We start from the raw sequence: 21070 nt of genomic DNA, 5'->3' as shown, positions 1-21070 counted from the left end.
GTTCAATTTTAAGGTATTTCAGGGATGTTGGAAATATTATGAGTCCACAAGAAGCAGTATTGACATGTGGCCTTAACAAGGTATGAGGAAACCTTGACACAAGATGACACCAACAATAACAAAGTAGTTTTCTCACAGTTTTGTGCTCAACACTTTATTTCCATGCTTCAGCCGATCCAGAATATGTGGTGAACGATGTGGAAAAAAAACCCCATTTGTTTATTAACCACATAACAGGTATCATAAATCGAAAGTTTAACAGCTTGTGAATGGGGTGGATTTTGGAGTTTCTTTATCGAAAACAAATCATTAAATATTTTCAAATTTATTGTTAATCCACAATGTGGTAGGGATACACATAATACATACTTGAATAAATGGATTGCTAAGAGGAATACACGCATTAAATGACACAGTATCTCAAAAATTTAATTTTATATACATGATCTAAGATATTACAATAATTATAAACCTGTACATCAATTTAAAAGAAATATTCATCCAGCTACAGCCAATCCAAGACCATCTTTTCTTTCAAACACAAGAGAAAGAACAAAACCATTCTTTTTCCTTTTTTGGAAGCGATTAGATTTGGATGCCATTGGTAACCAAATACACAAACACATTTCATTAACCTTGAACAAATCATTCACAGGCTATTTTCATAAGCTATTTAACATGTACTTAATATCAAAAGTGGTGCATCATTTGTTGACAGAATAGTCAGATATTCTCATTTTAATGACAGTCAAGTTTTTTTCCCTCCTGAGTACTGAGGAGTCCTTAGATGGACATGACGTCCGTTGCTGATTTTGTCGCAGTAACGCAGCACGGCTCTGTCACAGAGAGCAGTCATGGGCTTCACTGCAGCGGTTTGGGTGCATCTTAACCTGCTCACCCACTGAGGGATGCCTGCATTTAGTCCTCTGATTTAGTGTCTCCTTCTTTCAAAGCAAACAGTAATTGGAATATGGCTGGAGTTAGTTATACTTTTCTTCTATTGGTGGCCATGCAAGTGATACATCCCAGTGTAGCATTGACCTGGAGACACAGTCTGTTAGAGGAGAAATGGTTAACCTGGTTGAGGATCCATCCTGGCATCAAAGGCCAGTGGCAGCAGAGTGAAAATGAACCAGTCAAGAGCAATGTTGTGGGTACACCTCCTCTCCTTTTAAGACATCATGCTTTTCAAGCCTTTAGCTCGCTTGCAAGGGCATCTGACTCCCAGCCCTGAGGTCAGTGGTTTGAGGCCGGCTTGGGAAGAGTCTGTTACAGCAGCGTTATCTGTCCTTCTCCCAAACCATTCAGTTTAGTGGCTATGTTTTTTTTTTTCTTTGCTGTAACTGAAGTCTCTCCACATTTTTGATTCGCTTTCTTCTCTCTCATATTCTAAACTATAAGAGCCCCTTTTGTATAACCAAAGAAGAGTAAGAGCCACAAAATGTGTATGGGCTTCAGATTTTTTTCAAAGTCTTGTATTAAATCTCAATATGATAAAGGAGAATATTATAGAAAATCAGGAAAAAGCAAAATATATATCTATATGTACAGATCCATACGTCCACGGTGGTTATCACTAAAAGAGAACGAGAGAGAGAGAGAGAAAAAAACTGTTAGAAAACGCTAGAAAAGCAGTAAGAACAGACTGTGCTTTCACAGGCTAAGTACTCAGTGCATTTTACAAATGATCGTAATAGTCAAACTAAGAGGATCTCATGCACTACCTTACAAACTGTTACCTCGGTAACTCCAGCAGCCATTTCAACTCGCTGCCATTAGTAAGATTAGTCACTCAAGGCTCACATGTGGCTTTACTGAACAATGTATAAAACACACATTATACAAACCTTATGCCAACACCCTGGTATGGGCAGTCCATCTCTCCCCTAGAAATAAAAGAGAGAATAAAGATCTGAATGGTCTGAATGAAGAGGGACAGGAGCAGGACAGGACAGGTATCACACAACATCACCACCACCACAATCACCACAAACAAACCACTGAGTATTTAACAGGATTTCTCGAATTAGCAGCACCCATGAAGAGCTATTTCATAACTCATAGTACCACAACACCAAGCCATCCATGCTGTCACAAACAACATGCCATTTGCTTTCATGTTGTGGAGGTAAATCACTACATGAATACATGACAATGCAAATGACGGGGTAATTAAAAAAAAAGAAAAATGAAGCTTGATAAAGGCTTAAATCTTTTGGGGCTGTGGTTCCCAAAAATAGCTGATCTTGGCAATCTTATTTGGATTACAAATAAATATTAAATTTAAAAATAAAGATTAATAAATATTCATTGAAAAATATTCGTTCATAAAATCGTGCACCTATCTTGTAATGCTAAATCATATCTTATGTGGTAACACCAATTCACAGTTTACAACTTTGCAACTAAGAATTAGTGCCTAAATTGAAGTATAGACAGTGAGGATGCATCTCTTTAGAACAAGTCCCCCATTATTAAAATTAAACAGCCTTTATTTGAGGTTATTGCGCTGCAGAAGATTAAACACAGCACTAGTGAAATTTTTAATCGGTTGCTATCATAAGTCATAAAAATAAAGGCTGCTAAATTTTAAGAGTGGGTGATTTGTACTTTTTCTGTGTTGCGTGTGCTGCGTGTACACTCCATCTTAAACATAATTTTTCAGCATCTCAGCCTCTAATTAGCACCCCCATAGAAAACAGAGTTAACAGAGTTACTGTTATTGATCCAAATGCAATAATATGTTATTGTTCGATGCCCTGGTTAAGAAAGACATTTCCTTTAATCCCAATTCAATTATATATATGAGTTTGTGAGTGATTAATCCCAAAAGATTATGATCCTTTTAAGTACATGAACAGGATTTGTCCCTGGTGTAGGTTGGCACACCTTTATCAACAGGTATCACAGCATTCATGAAGTACTGAAGGCCCTCGAGGACAGGGAAAGCACCCAGAACAACAGGGTTATCCACAGGGAAATGAGGTGAATAAAGGGAAGGAGAAACACCAAGAGTGAGAGAGAGAGGTACTATACCAAGGGGCAGGGGGTGTCTGGAGGTAGCCCCTCCTCCCCACCATGTTCTCTGCACCCGATGGTGCCCTGTCAAATTCATTACATATTCAACATTCAGTATTCAAATTTATTAAATATATGTGGATTCCCTGGCACAGCCAAGCACACGTGTTCTTGAAACACTCCAGCATCTGAGTAAATGCTGAAATTAGGTTTGGCCTTCCCAATAACACAACTGGAATATCTCATTGATCAGTAAGGTGGACTGGTGTCAGAGTGCCACAAAACCTTAAGGAATATACAAGGAGTAAATCCAAGTTACAAATGTAAAATATGGAAGAGTAAAGAGGGACTACAGCAGATGTGGTTCAGATACCTACCACAGGACATGGTTGGTCCAGTCCAGGAGGTCCTTGCTCCCCTTTTTGGCCTTTAAAGCCCTTCTTTCCCTGTAAGCCTCTTTCACCCTGTGAGCAGAGCGAGAGAAAGAGGAAAGAAAGTTGCCACACAAAGAGTTGCACATGTTGTCCAGGGATGCACAAACAGGAGAGGAATAAAGACCAGAGTCCAAACCTTCTCTCCTTTCTCTCCCCTGCTCCCTTTTTCCCCTTGTAGTCCCGGAAAACCCTGGCGTGAGAGAAAGTCGGTGTCACAGGTAAAACAACAGTAACTGACAAATGGCAACTGAGCAGAGAAACTGTGTTCATGAAAACTCTTAGCATACTCACGTCCAGTCCAGGTTCCCCTTGCTTTCCCTGTGTGCACACAGACCCAGAAGTTGACATTTTATTTTGTAATAAATTGAAACTGAATTCAGCTTCATTCAGGACATGAAGCTCTCAAGACAGAGAGACAGTGTGGAGAGGATTCATAACATGGCAAAACTGGGATTACGTAATAAAAGTAAGACTCCAATACTCTTGAATCAAGATCCCCCAAAGTACACAGATCAATGCGTTTCTGGACTCTAGGCCCAAACACATGAACACACAAACACACACACACACACACACACACACACACACACACACACACACACAGACAGAGAGAAGACAGCATTCAAGCTTTGCGCCTAAGCGCTAAATTCCCCCATTCAAGAACTTTAATTAATAACTTGCAACTGATGTTTCATTGTTGAGCAAAGGCCAAAATATGCTGTCCAATTAGTTTCTAAGAGCTGATAAATTCTAACTCAGGCATACCAACCTTTTCACCTTTTGCTCCTGGCAGGCCAACCAATCCTGCTGAGCCCGGAAAACCCTGAAGACCCTGTGCACATGTAACGTCATTACCATCCTCCACTTTTGAGGAGCTAAAGATTGAAATTTCCCCTGGTCTACGACCATGTTTCTAAGCAGCTGTGGGCTACCCACTTCCTAGAAAACCAATTACTGCACCTGCCTTTGACCCAACCCTCCAGAAATACCCACGAATCAGCTAATCAAAGTCCTGAGGAAGCCCAGAACATTCAATTAATTTGTTTTTAATTAGAACCAGAACAAAATCCTGTAGAACCTCCTGACCTTCTGTCCAGAGGTTTTTAACTCTACCCCTCCCTGCTGGAGGTACATTATAGTTGCCTGGGCTGGACACCGAAAGGAAAGTTTTGTCAACATTTCATGGGGTTGCGCAGACAGCGATAATGATGGAAAAGGTCTGTACGCTATGGAAAGGGTTTCAGAGCAGAGAAACATACCCTTGGTCCAGGTGGACCTCTCTCTCCCATGTCTCCTTTCTCTCCTCTCACCACTTCACCTGGTTCTCCCTGCGTTACAACACATATAACTTACAATCCAGCAATAACTGGATTTAAACATTCAAAATGTTATCTCTACACCTCCTCACTTGTAATCCTGGAAATGTGAAAATAGACTTAAGATCTTACCTTAGGCCCAGGCATTCCATGATGTCCCTAAACAAATTAAATCAAAACATTTTGTCACTTTGGGTATGTTCGCGAGTTTTGTGTATAAACCACAAAACAATGAAGACAACCAGTTGCTAGGTTCACTGGTATGCTATGATGAGCTATGACTACCAGTTTATAACTTGCTCATTTTATCATGTCTTTGATATTGGTAATGGTGATGCCTAACTGCAATACCGAGGCACTATCTCTCTCTAAAGCACCCCCATGAACCAGGCAGCTGTAAATGTGACATTAGCATCCACACCAGTCTTTCCCACTTACCATAGCACCCTGAGGCCCTGGAGGGCCAGGGGGCCCTGGGGGTCCAGGCAGAGAGATTATCTGCGCCTAGAGAGTGAGAGTGAGCATGATGATGAAGTGATAATCCTTAACAGTGTAACATTACCGCTTTATACCAATGGGACACGGACTTCAAGAGCCTGCACATTTCATAGTCGTCCGTATCAAATAGCCTGTTGTATAATATGTTAATCTGTGTCACAGAGACTAGGAAACAGACCAGACTGTCCTCAATCCTCGAGTCCCCCTTCTCTCCTTTCTGTCCGTCAGATCCCTGAAATAACAATGTTGGAAATGTCAGCCTTTAAAATATCCCATGTAATATATCAGTTAAGAGTTTTCCTATGCAACACCACAATGGCTACATCCCGAGAAGACTCTTTGCATTCGATGGGTACATCTGTTGCATGGGACCGTGCGTTTTGGAGGCAAAACAGGGGCAGAGGCTCATGTTCTCTCAAACACTTGTCTCAAAATAAAATATATTAGAATGTCTATCTGATGCGCAAAAAAAATTCCCATTATTCTTAACCTCTCCATTTCCAGGGCTTCAGTTCCTCTGGTCTCTGTCCCATGTTTGGGATGTAACCTGTGAGTGTGTGTGTGTGTGTGTGTGTGTGACTGTGACACTACACTAGGTAATACACATGTTGCAGTCCAATATAACACTCACAGATGTCCCAGGCAGTCCAATCTCTCCTCTCTCTCCTTTCTCTCCCATGACTCCTTGCTCTCCAACATCACCTTTCTCCCCTTTAAGGCCCTGCAGAGAGAGACAGCACATGAGGCCGGGAGGGTTAGGACTTCACATCAGTTTGAATTTTCCTTTACATCTCACTGACATCAAGAACACAAGAGTGAACATCCACGTCTTTTATCTCAGTCAAAGAAGTTTTATTCCACTAATATGTATGGTGGGATGGAATAGACTGTATAGAGCCCACAGTTTTACCTCTCTCCCTTCAAGTCCAGGTAAGCCAGGCAAACCAGTATCTCCCTGTAACCACATACACACACACACACACACACACACACACACACACACACACACACACACACTTCAATTCTTAAAAACAGATCAGCTACCACATGCCTCAGCGGAGAATACATTGTTCCTGTATAACTGTATAAAGAACATGCTCCATGGTCTGAACACTGTTTGTATTTACAAGTAGATTATACACTATGAGAGAGAACTCCTCACCTTTGGACCTTGTTCTCCAGGTGGGCCTGGTGGACCAGGGGAACACTACAGAGATCATACAAACCATGCATCAGCAAAACAAAAAGACAGGAAAAAAACACTTGCCATTGGGATAATAGTGTAAAGTGCTGGAATCGATTTAGGAAAACAAAAGCTTACCACATGCAGGTGGCTCAACTTTTCTGTCGATTCCAAATTCTCTGTGAGACCAGAAGCTCCTTTCTCACCAGGTAAACCCTAAGACAGAGAGAGAGAACGAGAGAGAGAGAGAGAGAGAGTGAGAGAGAGAGAGAGAGAGAGAGAGAGAGAGAGAGAAAGACAGAGAGAGACAGAGAGAGAGAGAGAGAGAGCAAGAGGTGAGGACCAACACCACTCATACAATGTGTGGACAGCTCTTGTTTCTCTTCATCAATTCCCACTCACCGGAGGGCCTGCGTCTCCTACATCTCCTTTCTCTCCCTGTAAGAGGGATCAAAGTACAACACACATTATTACATACAGCACTACAAATCCACTATTAAGTTTAATACATCCTACATTCTACATATTTCATGTCTCACATTTATTGTTGTGTAAAGCTCTCGGCATGTGCGTGTTTTAGAGAGATCCCCCACATACGATTCAAAACAGTGCTCTTCAGGAATGAACAGAAAAGGAGAGACAACCAGCTGTGTCTTGCCTTTCCGGTCTCATATTTGTGGTTTGTTTGTTTTTCTGTGGGTTTTTTTGTTTGTTTGTGTTGGTGTTGACACTGATCCAGAGTTTTGAAAGAGGTCAGTAGACACAGTGCATCACAATGGGTGCTGAGCTCTGAATTCCTCCTCCATCAACTGACAAATGTGGATGTTTTACCTTCATCCCAGGATTTCCATCCATTCCTCTCTGTCCCTCATCACCTTGCCCTCCCTATGGAATGTATAAGAGTTCAGAGTGTGCATTTTCTAAAAAGGATCTAAAAACAGCACTGATAAAATACAGTTACGAGTACATGTCAAATATTAATAATTACTGAGGAAATACAGCTATGTCTCCATGTCCAACATTAATAATTACTAATAAAATACAGGTATGATTACATGCCTCACATTATTCATTGCTGATAAAATACAGTTATGATCACATGTCTAACATTAATAATCACAGATGAAATACAGTTGTGATTACATGTCTAACATTAACAATTATTGATAAAATACATTTGTGATCACATGTCTAATATTAATAATTATTGATAAAATACAGTTGTAATTAAATGTCTAACATTAATAATTATTGATAAAATACAGCTGTAATTAAATGTCTAACATTAATAATTACTGATAAAATACAGCTGTAATTAAATGTCTAACATTAATGATTATTGATAAAATACAGCTGTAATTAAATGTCTAACATAAATGATTATTGATAAAATACAGTTCTGATTACATGTCTAACAATAATAATCTCACCTTAACTCCAGGAGAGCCCTGCGGTCCGGGCAGGCCATCGGCTCCAGTCTCCCCCTGTATGAAGGACAATATGCACGACAAACATGTGAGCTCATCCCTCTGCTCAGTTAATTTACCCACTGTAAACAGAGTGGTAGCCACAAATAATTAAATACAAAACAAAACTATTTAAAATTCCTTACGGGTGTGCCAGGAGGCCCTGGTGGTCCCTTTAAAATAAAACAGAAAAACAGACAGGGTTAAGCAAAAAGCCAGCCCATTTACATTTACGTAATGTCCATGAAATGATTCATGTCAAATCATGTTAGTGAGATGAAGACAAGAGAAATGAAACAGCACTGAAAAATCTGTAATGTGAGTAACTACCTCAACGCCATCTTTTCCGGGCATGCCCTGATGATGAGAGAGAGACAGAGAGAGAGAGAGAGAGAGAGAGAGAGAGAGAAAGAGAGGATCAGTAAATAAGCAATTATGTTTATGAGATTATTTGGAGATGGCACGCTCTTCTACCGAGTCTCCACTAGGTGTCAGTCTTTTACAAACCTTTGGGTTCCATTCTCTTGGCCACAGACTTCTATTATAGGCAGGTTTTTCCACTACCCACTGACATTCTCTTGCCACTAATGAGTACAACTTAAATAGTCTAACCCTAACCCTAACCCTAACCCTAACCACAGAAACACCAGCAGTAGCCACATAATAGCTACTCCTGGCACTTTTACAGACACACACACACACACACACATACACACGCACACGGTCTGTAACAGTCAAATTAACTAATGTGTAATGTACATATTCATATAATATTCATATATCAGCTTGAGATGTCAGACCCTGTATTGTCAGAGTTAAGGGAGTAATGAGCGATGGACGGCATCCATAACATGTCTTCATGTATGAGTAAAATGCCAGTGATTGTGAATAGGCAATACACAAGTTTCCTTTGAGAACCAAACAAGAGTCGGTGATGTATGTCAGTTTAAGGCCCCCATTGCGGAAGTGAAGAGCATCACCGGGAAAATGCATTATAAGACACACACACACACACACACACACACACACAAACATATGAACAAACACATATTTATGTGCTCACACACAAGTTCATAAGATGCTCAGTTTTAATTCAGCTGTGTCATCATTTTAATCAGTGACCAATAAGCAGAGAGGTCCTGGAGATCACTCAGCCCTGCGCCTTGGCACCCCAGAAACCCAGAAGCCCACACACTGGTCCTCTGTGAATGAATTGGAACTATGCTAATCTCAACTGTCTGTCTACAAGGTCATCCTCACTGCAGGGCTGTACTATGCTTTGTGCAGGCAAAAAAAGCTACTTCATGTCCATTATAAAAACAGCATAAGCACCAAGCTCCCCAGAGATGGAATAGGACATCTTAACTTGTTCACTACACCTTTAATTACAAGGCCCAGTACTTAGTGTCAGACCCCCCAGCTGCTAATGAGGGACTTTCACTTAGTAAAGATAAATACAATTAGAGAGACAAGCACAGGAATCAGCCCCGGACCCCAAGAACATCTGCTCTCAATATGACTGGCACAGTGAGCTCTGTCATCTGCCGCATTACCAGTCACAAGGGCCTCTGTGCCTGGTTCTCAGAGACAGTCCAAAAAAGGTACAAGCACGCTGTCTTTCATTTATATTTATAAAATGAGGAACTGTTCAGTGGTGCTGGGTGGTTTCTATTTAATGCAGAGTAAAGATACTTGCAGAAAAATGACAGAATGGATGTCTGTCACATCTTAAGGAGGTGAATATGACCCAACAGGGGTATCCGATCTGAGTACAAGTATACCAATATTGTTCTCACATACCATCAGTTAGGGTCATTTTCACGGAGATAGAGACCGAAAGTAACATTAAATTATCTGCAAGGTGCAAATACAACATTTTTTAATGATTCTGTGAATATCTGGAAGTGAACCCTGAATGTCTCAGAAGTCAGCTGAATTGGCACAAAGTGTGAGCGTGGCCATTACTGGATTTAGGTCTATGAGTTCAGTCACTCTGCCCCACTGTGGAATGCAACACCTGTGCAGCTGAGAGAGTGTTTTCTTGAGTATGTGTGTTTCTCTCCGCCTCTGTAAGTCTGTGTCTGCGTGTATGGGTGCGTGCCTGTTTCTGTGTGTGTGTGTGTGTGTGTTGTGTGTTTGTGTGTTTGTGGAGGGCAGGTGTTGTTTGACCCATGTCTGATATTACCTGACTGACTGATCATGAGAGTGACATCAGTTTGAAGAAGAGAAGGAGGAGGAAGAGAAGTAGGAAGAACTGCTCTCTTACTGGCTCTCCTGGGGGACCCTGGGGCCCATCTCTCCCTGTGTTTCCGGGAGGCCCTCTGGGACCTGGAGGACCTGGAATCCCTGGAGGGCCAGGAGGTCCTGCCTGACCCTGATCACCCTGCTCACACACACAGAGAATGAGAGAGAGGAGAGAAATAAAGGTATACAGAGAAGAAAACAATACAATCATGAAACCATCAAATCTTCAGAAGTGATTCCAACTCCTTTCCATAATTCCTGTTTGTTACAATTGTGGTTGGATTTTTATTTGAGCGGGCACACTGTTCCTTTATGTCTGAGAATGATTTGATCCATATATTCTTTTTTCCCTGAAATTTCAAAAAATGTTTACTTCATCTTGAAGGTAATTTGTCCTTAATGAGATTGAAGGCTGCCAGGGATTTGATGCCCCAAAATGGCTTATGGTTTACACTACACGTTGACTGGCATTTCATAGGCAGCTGTCTTTGCCAAAGACAGAGACACACAAACAGTTCCAGATTGCCGGTTAAGTGAATTTTTGTCTAAAAAAGGATTTCTAGGTAGTGGTTATCCCCAAAAATAGTCATTAAATGGCAACTGGGATTTATCAAACAGTAAGACTGGCTGGAAAAAAATATTATTTTGGTTTGCCTGTTAGCAGGAATTTTGAGAGGCATGTTTTTCTCCCTTAATGCTCATAAACAAAGCATTCATCTGATCTTCTTTTCCTCTGTGACTATGCTACTCTCTCTTTAATTCAGAGCAGGCATCTCAACACCAGATAGAGCCAGAGAAAGCTAAATAGAGATGGTTAGGGCCAGATGTTAGGAGAGAAAGCGAGAGGGAGAGAGAGAGAGAAAGTAAGAGAAAGATGTCAGAATCGTGCTCTACCTTTAGAAGTCGCCTGTGAAATGTGTGTTGGTCACCTGTGACTGTGAGAAAGCCATGGTCATATCGTGGGAAGACCATCTAAAGCCAGGCAGGCAAAGAAAAAGAGGAAGAAGAGGAAGGGAGAGATTGAAAAAGTGAGTAAAAAGATAAAGAAATTAAATAGTGAAATCTGAAGGTGTAAGACTCACTGGAAGGCTCATTCTGAAATGGAAAGAAAGAATGAAAGACTGAAAGAGCGAAAGAGGAATTTGAAGCTTTAAAACCCATGCAGAGTGTTAGAGGAGAGCAGCAGCGTATGCACTGTCAGAGCTCTGGCCTACGACAGGATCACGGGAGGAACAAACCTTCACAGTGAGGATCTGATTACTGAGCAGGCCTGCGGAGTTAGGGTACGCGGGAGGTCCCTGGGAGGGGGGGGGGGGGGGGGGGGGGGGGGGTAGAGGCGAGAGAGGAGGGTATGAGAGGATCAGAGAGGGTGACACAGAGGGATGGGTAAAGGAGGAGGTGCAAAGGAAGAAAGGTGAAATGGGTTATAATGGAAAAATGTGTAGGGGAAGGTTACCTCTGAAGCATGAATCTCAACATGGGGTATTACTGATGTATGTTAATATGATGATGGTCTACATTAAGGTCAGGGTATAGCCATAAACAACAACCATGCTCTTCACTTAGATTTGAGTTATTACCTCTTGAGCTACTGCACACCTCTCACATAGCTCTGGATATGATTAAGTGTGACTAAATAGTACTGGTACCACAAGGAACCACAAAATTTGTGTTGGTATTGTGGTTTGCAAAGGATAACATTGAATTCTTCCAACAGAGACACTCATTCCCCTTTGAGAAGTCCCTGCTGTTTCTCTCAAATGACAATGCCCCTTTGAAGAGTTCAAACAGCTTACAGAATAACTTAGCCCTAAGCTACAAACTAACACATATCTGAAAAGGTCATGTTTGGAAAAAAGAGGTTTGTTCTTGCATCTAAAAAGGTCAGTTTCAGGAAAATAGTACTCTTTTTTGGTGCAGCGTCTTATTCATTAGATAGTTCCTGAAGGTACAACAGAATCATGACAGTGGCACATGAACAAGTCCTCGTGATACTTTCACTGAAGGTATGTGCGAAGGCAAAAAGTCACCAGTAAAAGTTCACTCTTGGAAATCCCATCCACCTGCACTCAAACCTCAATGTTACCACGCCTGCCGAGACATTTATAAGAGAGCTCAGACTACCATTAACGTGATTCTAGGTCATGTTGGGTCAACACACCCGAAAGAGCTTTCAGTCAGGGTCACGCTGTAAAGTTTACACATTTTAGAGTAATTTAGAAAAAAAAAAATGAACAGAGAGCAACACAGCTCCACGTCACGATGTCTACGTTTTTCCTCAAATCACTATGTGCCTTCTTCAGTAAGCTTCTGAAGGCAAGGAGGAGAAATGATACAGACCATACAAAGCATATGATAATCACTCCTGAAAACTAGCCAACTAAGTCGCTTGTTTCTAATAAAACCCAGTTAGAAAGCGGTGAAAGTTTGGTGAGGAGGTGGAGGGAAGGGTTGGACCACAGGCGCCAACTGATGGCTTTGGATGGTTCTAAATATAAGTAGGTGTAAGAGCCTGCTGTATCTCTCTCTCTCCAGACTGGGCCCAGTGTAACGTTCTTTTCCCCCCTGTTTGTGGTGGATGGAAAAACCCATGGGACGTATAACATGCAGGACTTAGAGGGAAGGGTAAAAGCTGTTAGCACAGCATGGGAGGATAATGTTTGAGGGCTATGATGACAGACAGTGGTTGGCCAGGCTCTCTCTCTCTCTCTCTTTCTGTCATGTTTGATGTTTTTGATACACACTCACCCTGGGTCCCATGTCTCCTTGGTCACCCTTCAGAGGGTTAGATATAAAGAAAAAGAGAGAGAAAGGGAGAGGAAGAGAGAAGAGTTTGAGGGGAGGGAGGGAGGGTGGATGAGGCAGAGAGAGAAAGAGAGATAAAGAGAATTAACTGTGACTTCTGAACTACTGTTTTTGAGGATATAGAGGATATAGTGACAACTAAAGTATTCTTCCAGCCCAAAGTCTATTGGCTATAAACATGACTATAACATGGTTTCTAACAGTTGGCTTTATTACTGTAAAACAATTTCCACAACTGTATCATCATAGTATGGAGAAGGGATGCAGTCTGAAGTAGGTTTATACCTTATCTCCTTTTGGGCCTGGAAATCCCTGGCAATGAAAAAAAAAACAAAAAACAGAATCATCAACAGGCATCCGAAAAAGATGGATGTTATCTGCATTTCATAAAATTCAGTAACCCACCTTGGATTTTCAAAAGGTCTCAACAGCTTTTAAGTTAATTTAATTATTGTAAGTCGCTTTGGCTAAAAGCGTGTGCTAAATACCAAATTGTAAATTGTAAATTGTAATGGTAACAGCAGTGTGTCACTTTTTTTTTTTTTAGGATAGAAGTATGAGCTTGTGTAAGTCTCCAGGTCCTGTTTTAATAACTGCTGAAAGTATGTAGAGTCTCCACCAACTCTATCTAAACTGTGAGGGGTAGAGATTTTCTATAAGTAATGTACCTCTATATTCTCTCACATATCATGTACTATCGTTTCATAGAATTTGAGCTTGTGTATTTGTATTTGTGGTTAAAGCCATTGTCTTTGTCTTTTCTAACCATCAAACAATCAACTCTGCACGGATTAACATTTCATTCCGTGGATGTGGCACATACAGCTTCACTCCCAAGTGCACCCTTTTGACTTTCATTCATTCTTAGTGATGTGACTCAGCGGTAAGACCAGAGAATGTGGTGAGATTGCCATGCGATCTACTGCTTTTGTCTCCATAAGAGGACTGACATGAATAATTTACAGTTGCTTTCTTCTCTCTCACAGATGGGAGGAGTTTTCAGCAGTCCAGAGATAAACAATTAGCGTTTGAAGTGCTAATATAAGCAATCTAAAGCCAAAATGCTCACTAAATGCTTCTACTGGGGCTTCGTTTTTTTTGTCCAGGCCGAGAGAAGTGATTGCCTCCAGGTGCAGAGCGTCTATCCATCAGAACCTAATTAGCGATTAATCATTCACGTTAGCTCGGCCGAGTATTCAGTTAGTGCTTCTTAAAGGTAAACTGTCATTTGTATTATGTGGGAATAAAGGCAATTGCTTGGTTACGCCTGACGCCCATGTTTACACTGTAGTGCACTGATAGTGACCTTTTGAAGAGGCTCGTTTGAAGGGCACAGTCCATTCCCAGCGCACAAGGCAACGTGCACTTCTGCTTGTCTACATCTGGCCTCTCTCACGTAAACACAAGCGCATGTGAGGGGGTGTGAGGAGGGGTACACTGGTTAATGCTAGGTAATGGGACACAGGCCTCCCTGCCTGTGAGTTGGGGAAGCTGAGCTGTGTATACTAATTTCATCATACATCTTCTTGTTTAAGTGAAGCTGATGACAGACAATTCAATTATATGCATCTATTTTGGTCATATTCAAGTTCAAAAAGTTGTAATCAGTTTTATTTGAGACTTAAAACATACCTGGCTTCCCTTAATACCCGGGAGACCCTATTAAGAGGGGGAAAAATGAGGAGTTAATATCAGCTATTTTAAATTCATAGAATATTGTTATATATTCATTATGTCCTCGCTTCACATGAAAATTGAATTCCTATTCAATCTTTTGTTGCTGCTCTGCACAGAAATGTGTCTCTTGACTCAGGGGAACAGCCAGACCTCTGAGTAACCGTAACCCCCTGAGTCAAGAGGGGATTAGATCAGAGAAAGAGGCTGCAGAAAGAACGATTAAATATAGATTTGAAAGACGAATCACCCGGACACTGTACGCACAGTGCTATGTAACACAGGGAAAACAGTTCAGCAGAATAACAGAATGAGTACTTACAGGCTTACCGTCCATGCCCAACGGGCCCTAAAACACACACACAGAGAAAGAGAGAGTGAGAGAGAGAGAGAGAGAGAGAGAGGGAGAGAGAGAGAGAGAGGGAGAGAGAGAGAGAGAGCGAGGGTCTTATTATACACTATTTAATGAAATAAAATGTCACATCCTGACCTTCTTTATGACTGAAACATCTACGAGCCGTCAGGAATAACATGCGTCCTGTGCAGTATTATAGCATAGGATTACAGACTATAAAGTGAACCATGGTATTCTGGGAAAATTTCTAGTTCTCTGCTGTCTGGGAGACAGTTTTTTTTCCCACATCTCTTTTTTTTAATGTTTTAATAAATATGTGTTTCTCAGTTTTGGATTTATTTAAACAAAGGCAAAGGGGGAAAACAATTTACGGATAAGACGAAACTGATGAGTAATCAAGATAGTAGCTGACTGCATGAAATAATCTTTCCCTGAATATAAAATTTACAGTCTCTGAAGCTGTGATTTATTTGTGCTCCTCATAAAAAGCTATGGTAAGACTCTCCAGATGTGTGTGTGTGTGTGTGTGTGTGTGTGTCTGTGTATGTGAGAGAGAGCAAGTCTGTCTGCGCGTCTGTGTTTACACTACACTGTCAGACAACATTGCATAAGATCAAAGGAGTGATCCACTGAGGACGGAGATAAACTTCTCCGCTTCTTCACTGGAACTGACCTCAGTCTCTGTAGAACACATTAACACGGCAGTGGTGCTGCACTAGAGATTATTACTCAACACTTCACTGCTGTGAGTCAGGGTATATCCATCAACACAGACTCAGTCATGATTTGGACAGTTAAAAAAAGGTTGCTGTTAACTTCAGCTGTGGTGCTGAAAGGACCAAGGGAGATCTAAGTGATTTGATCCAAGCAATTGTAAATCAACTGTTAAAATCATGAAGCTCAAAGTCTGTGCCAATGTCCAGTGCAACGCAACTACAAAATGCAATCATATCACTGAACAAAGAAAGAGGGCATGGTTTGGAATGCTTTGAGATGTCCTCAGCCAATCATAATGGTGCAATGTCGACAACAGATAATGGGAAACAAAGCTGTCAAACAAATTCACAAATTAACGTCAGCTTAGCAAGGCTGATGATCAAAATGATCCAGTGAAATTTCACACTGTTGGACATTTGCCTTGTGATCCAGTGGAACTGGATACATGTCTTAAGCAGCCTGGCAGAGAAAAAAAAAAAAGCTGTCTGGCAGAGCAGATAGATAACTCCTTCAGCTTCAGAATTTTCTCTTCAGTGAAAATATCCACAGAGACAATCCTGTTTACTGTGACAAGAACACTACGTTTCTGTGTAATGAGTAAAAACCTACTTTTCCAAATTAAATCAATAGATGTGTTCTTCTCGTGCCCATCTTACCATAACTGCACTATTTAAATCTAGTTCAGTAAAGCTCACTGCCTGGAGGGGCAGAGTGTGTCTGTGTGCGTGTGTGTGTGTGTGTGTGTGTGTGTGCAGCACTGGCCCACGAGAACGAAAGGTGCTTGCTATGACCAAGGGAGACCTTTGAGTAATTGGACACTGAATATGAAGCAGTAAATTTCTCATTTTTAAAGCGCTTCCAAAAACAATCCAAAAAGAAAAAGAATTAAAAAAAAAATCATCTGTGTCTAGAAAAATAAAAAATGCCATAAAACAGTTAAAGTGGAATTGAAACAGAGTCACTCCGCCATTGCATAGGAAAGTACTTCTTGTGTACTGTTCTCCATTACATTAGGTTGGTAAGGTTTCATTGATGTATACATGCATTGTGATTGTGTGTTGGTAATTTCTGCCTTGACTGACCAGGTAACTCAAACTCAAACTCAAGTGTACTTGATCTGGGCAAGAAGAAAAAAAATCAAACATAAAATGTGAGAACCACAGACACTCAGAAAACCTGTCAACACACATATTGAAGGGTGATTCTATTTTAGGATTATGTTAACAGTCTCCTTCACATTTTTTTCAGTGACACTGATCAGCAGACATGAAATCATCACGTGATGTGTTATATGTTAGGAAATAGTCCCCACAGCTGTGAAGAATACCTTATGCTTCTCTACCCAGTTCTTATTCTGTCCAGCAAGTGGCGCCCTATGGTTGTCTGAGAGTTACAAAACCACTGTATGTAGTCTGATCTATCCACAGCAAGAGAGTCATAATATTTTGTAAACATTTGTTGGGTATAGATAGAAAATAATTGCTCAGTGAGTAGATTTAGGGAGACATTTACCGGATATCCGTCACGTCCGGGAGTGCCCTGGGAGGATTAGTAAAAATAACACAGGAAAAAAAAATCAGGATTAGGATTAGACGTTGCAATTTTAAAAACGAGCATCTCTAGGACTGATCCAGCCCTCAGCATGGTGCCACGACTCACTCTCCAATTCTAGTGTGAGTGAGACATGGCCTAAAATGACCAATAATCCATCATCATCTTGTACAAACACTTCATATTACCAAATCTTCTCCATGTTAATCTGGTAATCTGTGTGAATGAGTTTATGCCAATACTCTATCACATCAAAGACTATTAATGAATTCTGATCATTAACTGATTGATTTCAAAGGGCTACATATTTAGTAGAACAGAACAGGGAAGAAAATTAATTTATTTCCCATTTTACTGGTATGGTTTTAAACCGCTGCGAGAAGAATGATGATTTGTGACATAACGATAAGCTTTAAAAGGCTTTGTTTTAGTGTTGGGAGAACAGACACACAACTTTTGAGCTTTGAACTTTTCAGCACTATGTGTGTGTGTGTATGTGTGCGTGTAATAAGAGATTGGGGTCAAGACTGTGAAATCTTTGGTGCTAGGAACATTTTCTTTGTGACTTGGGAAATGCTATGACAAAGATGTTTTTAAGACCATGGACGTGCTGTGAATGTAATGTTCTTGTTTAGGAAACCGGGGGAAGAAAATCCACTAAATACACAGGAAAAAATGACATGTCTGGCAAAAGTTGTGCATGACCAGTTATGCCATATGCACAGTTGTTTGTTCAGATTTTACCTTGTTTCCAGTTCATTCCACCATTACAAGAGCTTGGACCGTAGATTAAACTGCTAATGAATCAGATGAAAAAACTGGATGCAGCCATACCCCACCTGCCCACACTTACAAACATCTGCTCTGAATGATCGTCCCAAGAAAAACAGGGTACTTACAGGAATTCCTGCAACACAATAAAAGACAAAAAAAACATTACTATAAGGCGTATGAATGTTCTCTGAAAAAAGAAAATGGCGGCAGGGCTTTTGACAGTTTGCTCTCTCACTGTCAGTAAGTGTTAACACAGTAAATTGGATTTTTGAAGTACCACTGACATAAATGAAATGTAAGTTTCTGCTCTCTGCTTTCACAAAACCCAAACAAAACAACGTCTCTTCTGCGCTCAACGCTCATTACTTTCATTAGAGAAGCCTGCATGTTGTTAATTAAATCTCTTTGGGCGTTGTTAATTACAGAGCTAATAACACTATCAAATTATGGCCCACATGGTATGCCTTTTCAGGCTTCTCCTCCAAGTCTGTTGACCTGTGATCTGATCATCTGATTATTTAGCCCTTGATTAGTTGGATATGGTGTTAATGCTGGACCACAACTAAAAGACACAGAGCTACGGGAACCCAAGGGAATGGCATGAGAAACACAGCTGTGGAGGATCTATAAGGTTCAAAATCCTCGATCAGAATCTCGATTTCAAATACGATAAGAGCTAAAAGAAAAAAAATTACAGGCATCTCCACAGCACAAATATTTAGCATCTTTTTCCTTTCTAGTCAAATATTTCCTTCAAACATGTGCTTCTGTGGCAGCAGGATAAACCTGGATTACATACATATAGGCACAGAGCTTGGATCGCTGATGGTCCGATTAATTACATGGGATTGGTGTGTGAAAGCAATCTGTCACAGAGTTTAAAGCTGTGGGTCAAAGTTCAAGAGCACAGATCCAAATGAGAGAACATAAACTTGTGTAGATTTTCCACCAATCTGAGGATTAAGGGTCTCCGTATCAACACCATCCACTCAGATCAGCTGCTCTGTTTTTCAAAGCCAGCCTTGGCCCTCTGACAGAATTACCAGACCCAAGGAACATGTGGTTTAAAAAAATGACTGGATGCAGACTATACATACAATATTAAATGCACATGAAAAGAAAATGAGAAACATTTAAATGTAATGCGGAAACAACCATGATCGGCAAACAGAAAACTTTTGGAAATATTAACATCCAAGTTACATTTTACATTCTTACATTAACAGCTTTTCTGAAGGAATTAATTCAACTTTTTTTCCAAGCTAAATGATATCCGCTACACTGAGATTAGATACAATCAGGAATTTAAATGGAAAAGGCAGGGCCTCGCGAGAGATTATGAGGCCAAAGATGACTCTAATAGATTTACATGATGGTAAAGTCATAGCAGGACACTAGATAGATAGAGAAAGCCATCTGGTTAATTTCCTACAAGTCAAGCCTAGTGTTCTCTGATTCTGTCTACCAGTCATGATGCTTTTAATAGAAGACACATGAGTAGGTCAGTCGAGATGCTCTCTGTCCTGTCTGGGGTCTTCGGAGATCTCATATCTCTGAAGGAATGTGACCCTGAGAAGGGGCTGGAGTGTATGCATGGCTTTTTGGGTGGATGCGGAACCTCCCTGCTCAGCATCACACGCACACCAGACTCAACACATAAACAAATGCTAAGTCTTAGAGACGACCAAACAGACAAACCGTTCATGCACAGGATACTCTTTTGCATGCCCTTTTGCTGCAGTCACAGGAAAGCTTGAGAGTTTGAGACAGAAGAAATGATTTGTGTCTGTCTTGATGAAATGGGAGGGGCTGAGAAAGAGAGAGAAGGACAGACAGGGAGAGAGAGAGAGAGAAATCCCCTAGTGTCATATCAGGTCACTTTGAGTCCTGAGACACGAGAGAGAGAGAGAGTCTTGTTATGGAGATGCTGCTGTGCTGTGCTGTGTTTTGGAGCCTGTCAGAACCTCCCTTTACTAGCAAAACCAGCCAAAATCATCAAACAAAGAACAAAGGAACAAAGACACAGTTCTTCCATCTTCTGTCTCTGTGTCTATATGTGTTTTCATTAACTTGCTGCCCCCACAAAGTCTGACAGGTATGTTTTGTTTTTTTCTTTTTAATTTTTGAGGAAAAAAATAATCTTTTCATAGCAGCCTCCCCACCCTCATCCCCCTTACGCATTGATGATTTTTTGGTTCAGGACAGATGACGATGTCCAGGTGAGGGCTGAAAGTGAGTGTGTTAAATTGGAGGTGTTGGTACAGGGGTCAGGATAAGGCTGCTCCTCGCAGGACCACCAGGGAAGAAACCCGTGGCAGCAATAACAAAGACAGTGATTTAGAGTCTCTTCCCTCTACACACCCACCATTGATCAGGGGCCGCCGAACATTTGGAGCCCAGACACGGGCTCCAGGAGGAGCACAGCACTGCAAGGATTACCAATTCGGTGGTGTATCTGAGTTTAGCTCCCATCTAAACTTAGCTGCTTATCTCAAACTCCACATATGGTGGTCTGGCCCCAAAAGTGTGTAGGATCTGTCTCTGGGAATTTGGCATATATATCATAAGTGGGAATAGACTGGTCCACTAGAAAAGATTCAGTGCTAATTCCACTAAGAGTAGTACTTGAAAATACATTTACAAGCACCGAAAGGAGAGATGAAAGACATTCTAGGTAAATGACCGACAAGGTTAACTCATTTGCACTTGGATGTTACAACTGCCAAGTGTCTGTTAAGTATCTTACATCCTCCTTATGTACCCTCTCCCACACAAATTCAGGTCACCTGTATGGTTATACTGATTTGCCATATTCAACTGCATAAGAGATTAAGAATTCGATGCTAATCTCTCCTCTGCAGTACTCTAAATGCTACGCTAGGATAACTTTGTTTTGAGCCAGAATGAAAATGTGTTTAGATACATCATATACAGGAAATGCTTGTGTCTGGACATGTAGAAGCATCCATCATGGACTGGCCAGTTTGGAGCTGTCCTCTGTCCTCCGACATGTTGAGAGGTTTCTCCACAGAAAC

General features: G+C 41.0%; 1 protein-coding gene across 1 annotated transcript in view; it reads right to left on the bottom strand.

The window, feature by feature from the left end:
* Nucleotides 1-1811: 1811 nt before the first annotated feature.
* Nucleotides 1812-21070, bottom strand: part of col23a1b (collagen type XXIII alpha 1 chain b) — a 60655-nt gene continuing 41396 nt past the window's right edge. The window contains exons 5-29 of the mRNA XM_030783063.1: nt 18161-18168; nt 17223-17249; nt 14961-14987; nt 14597-14623; nt 13250-13276; nt 12908-12934; nt 11398-11457; nt 10182-10298; nt 8246-8272; nt 8062-8088; nt 7880-7933; nt 7281-7334; nt 6852-6887; nt 6429-6473; nt 6177-6221; nt 5898-5987; nt 5445-5498; nt 5207-5272; nt 4901-4927; nt 4712-4780; nt 4222-4284; nt 3744-3770; nt 3589-3642; nt 3396-3482; nt 1812-1886 (exon numbers count right to left, since the gene is read on the bottom strand). Of these exons, the coding sequence (XP_030638923.1) occupies nt 1812-1886; nt 3396-3482; nt 3589-3642; nt 3744-3770; nt 4222-4284; nt 4712-4780; nt 4901-4927; nt 5207-5272; nt 5445-5498; nt 5898-5987; nt 6177-6221; nt 6429-6473; nt 6852-6887; nt 7281-7334; nt 7880-7933; nt 8062-8088; nt 8246-8272; nt 10182-10298; nt 11398-11457; nt 12908-12934; nt 13250-13276; nt 14597-14623; nt 14961-14987; nt 17223-17249; nt 18161-18168 (1220 nt within the window). The remainder of the gene's footprint in view (nt 1887-3395; nt 3483-3588; nt 3643-3743; nt 3771-4221; nt 4285-4711; nt 4781-4900; nt 4928-5206; nt 5273-5444; nt 5499-5897; nt 5988-6176; nt 6222-6428; nt 6474-6851; nt 6888-7280; nt 7335-7879; nt 7934-8061; nt 8089-8245; nt 8273-10181; nt 10299-11397; nt 11458-12907; nt 12935-13249; nt 13277-14596; nt 14624-14960; nt 14988-17222; nt 17250-18160; nt 18169-21070) is intronic.

The sequence above is a fragment of the Chanos chanos genome, chromosome 8, assembly GCF_902362185.1.
Source record: "Chanos chanos chromosome 8, fChaCha1.1, whole genome shotgun sequence".
Lineage (NCBI taxonomy): Eukaryota > Metazoa > Chordata > Actinopteri > Gonorynchiformes > Chanidae > Chanos > Chanos chanos.
This window is presented reverse-complemented; position numbering and strand designations above follow the sequence as displayed.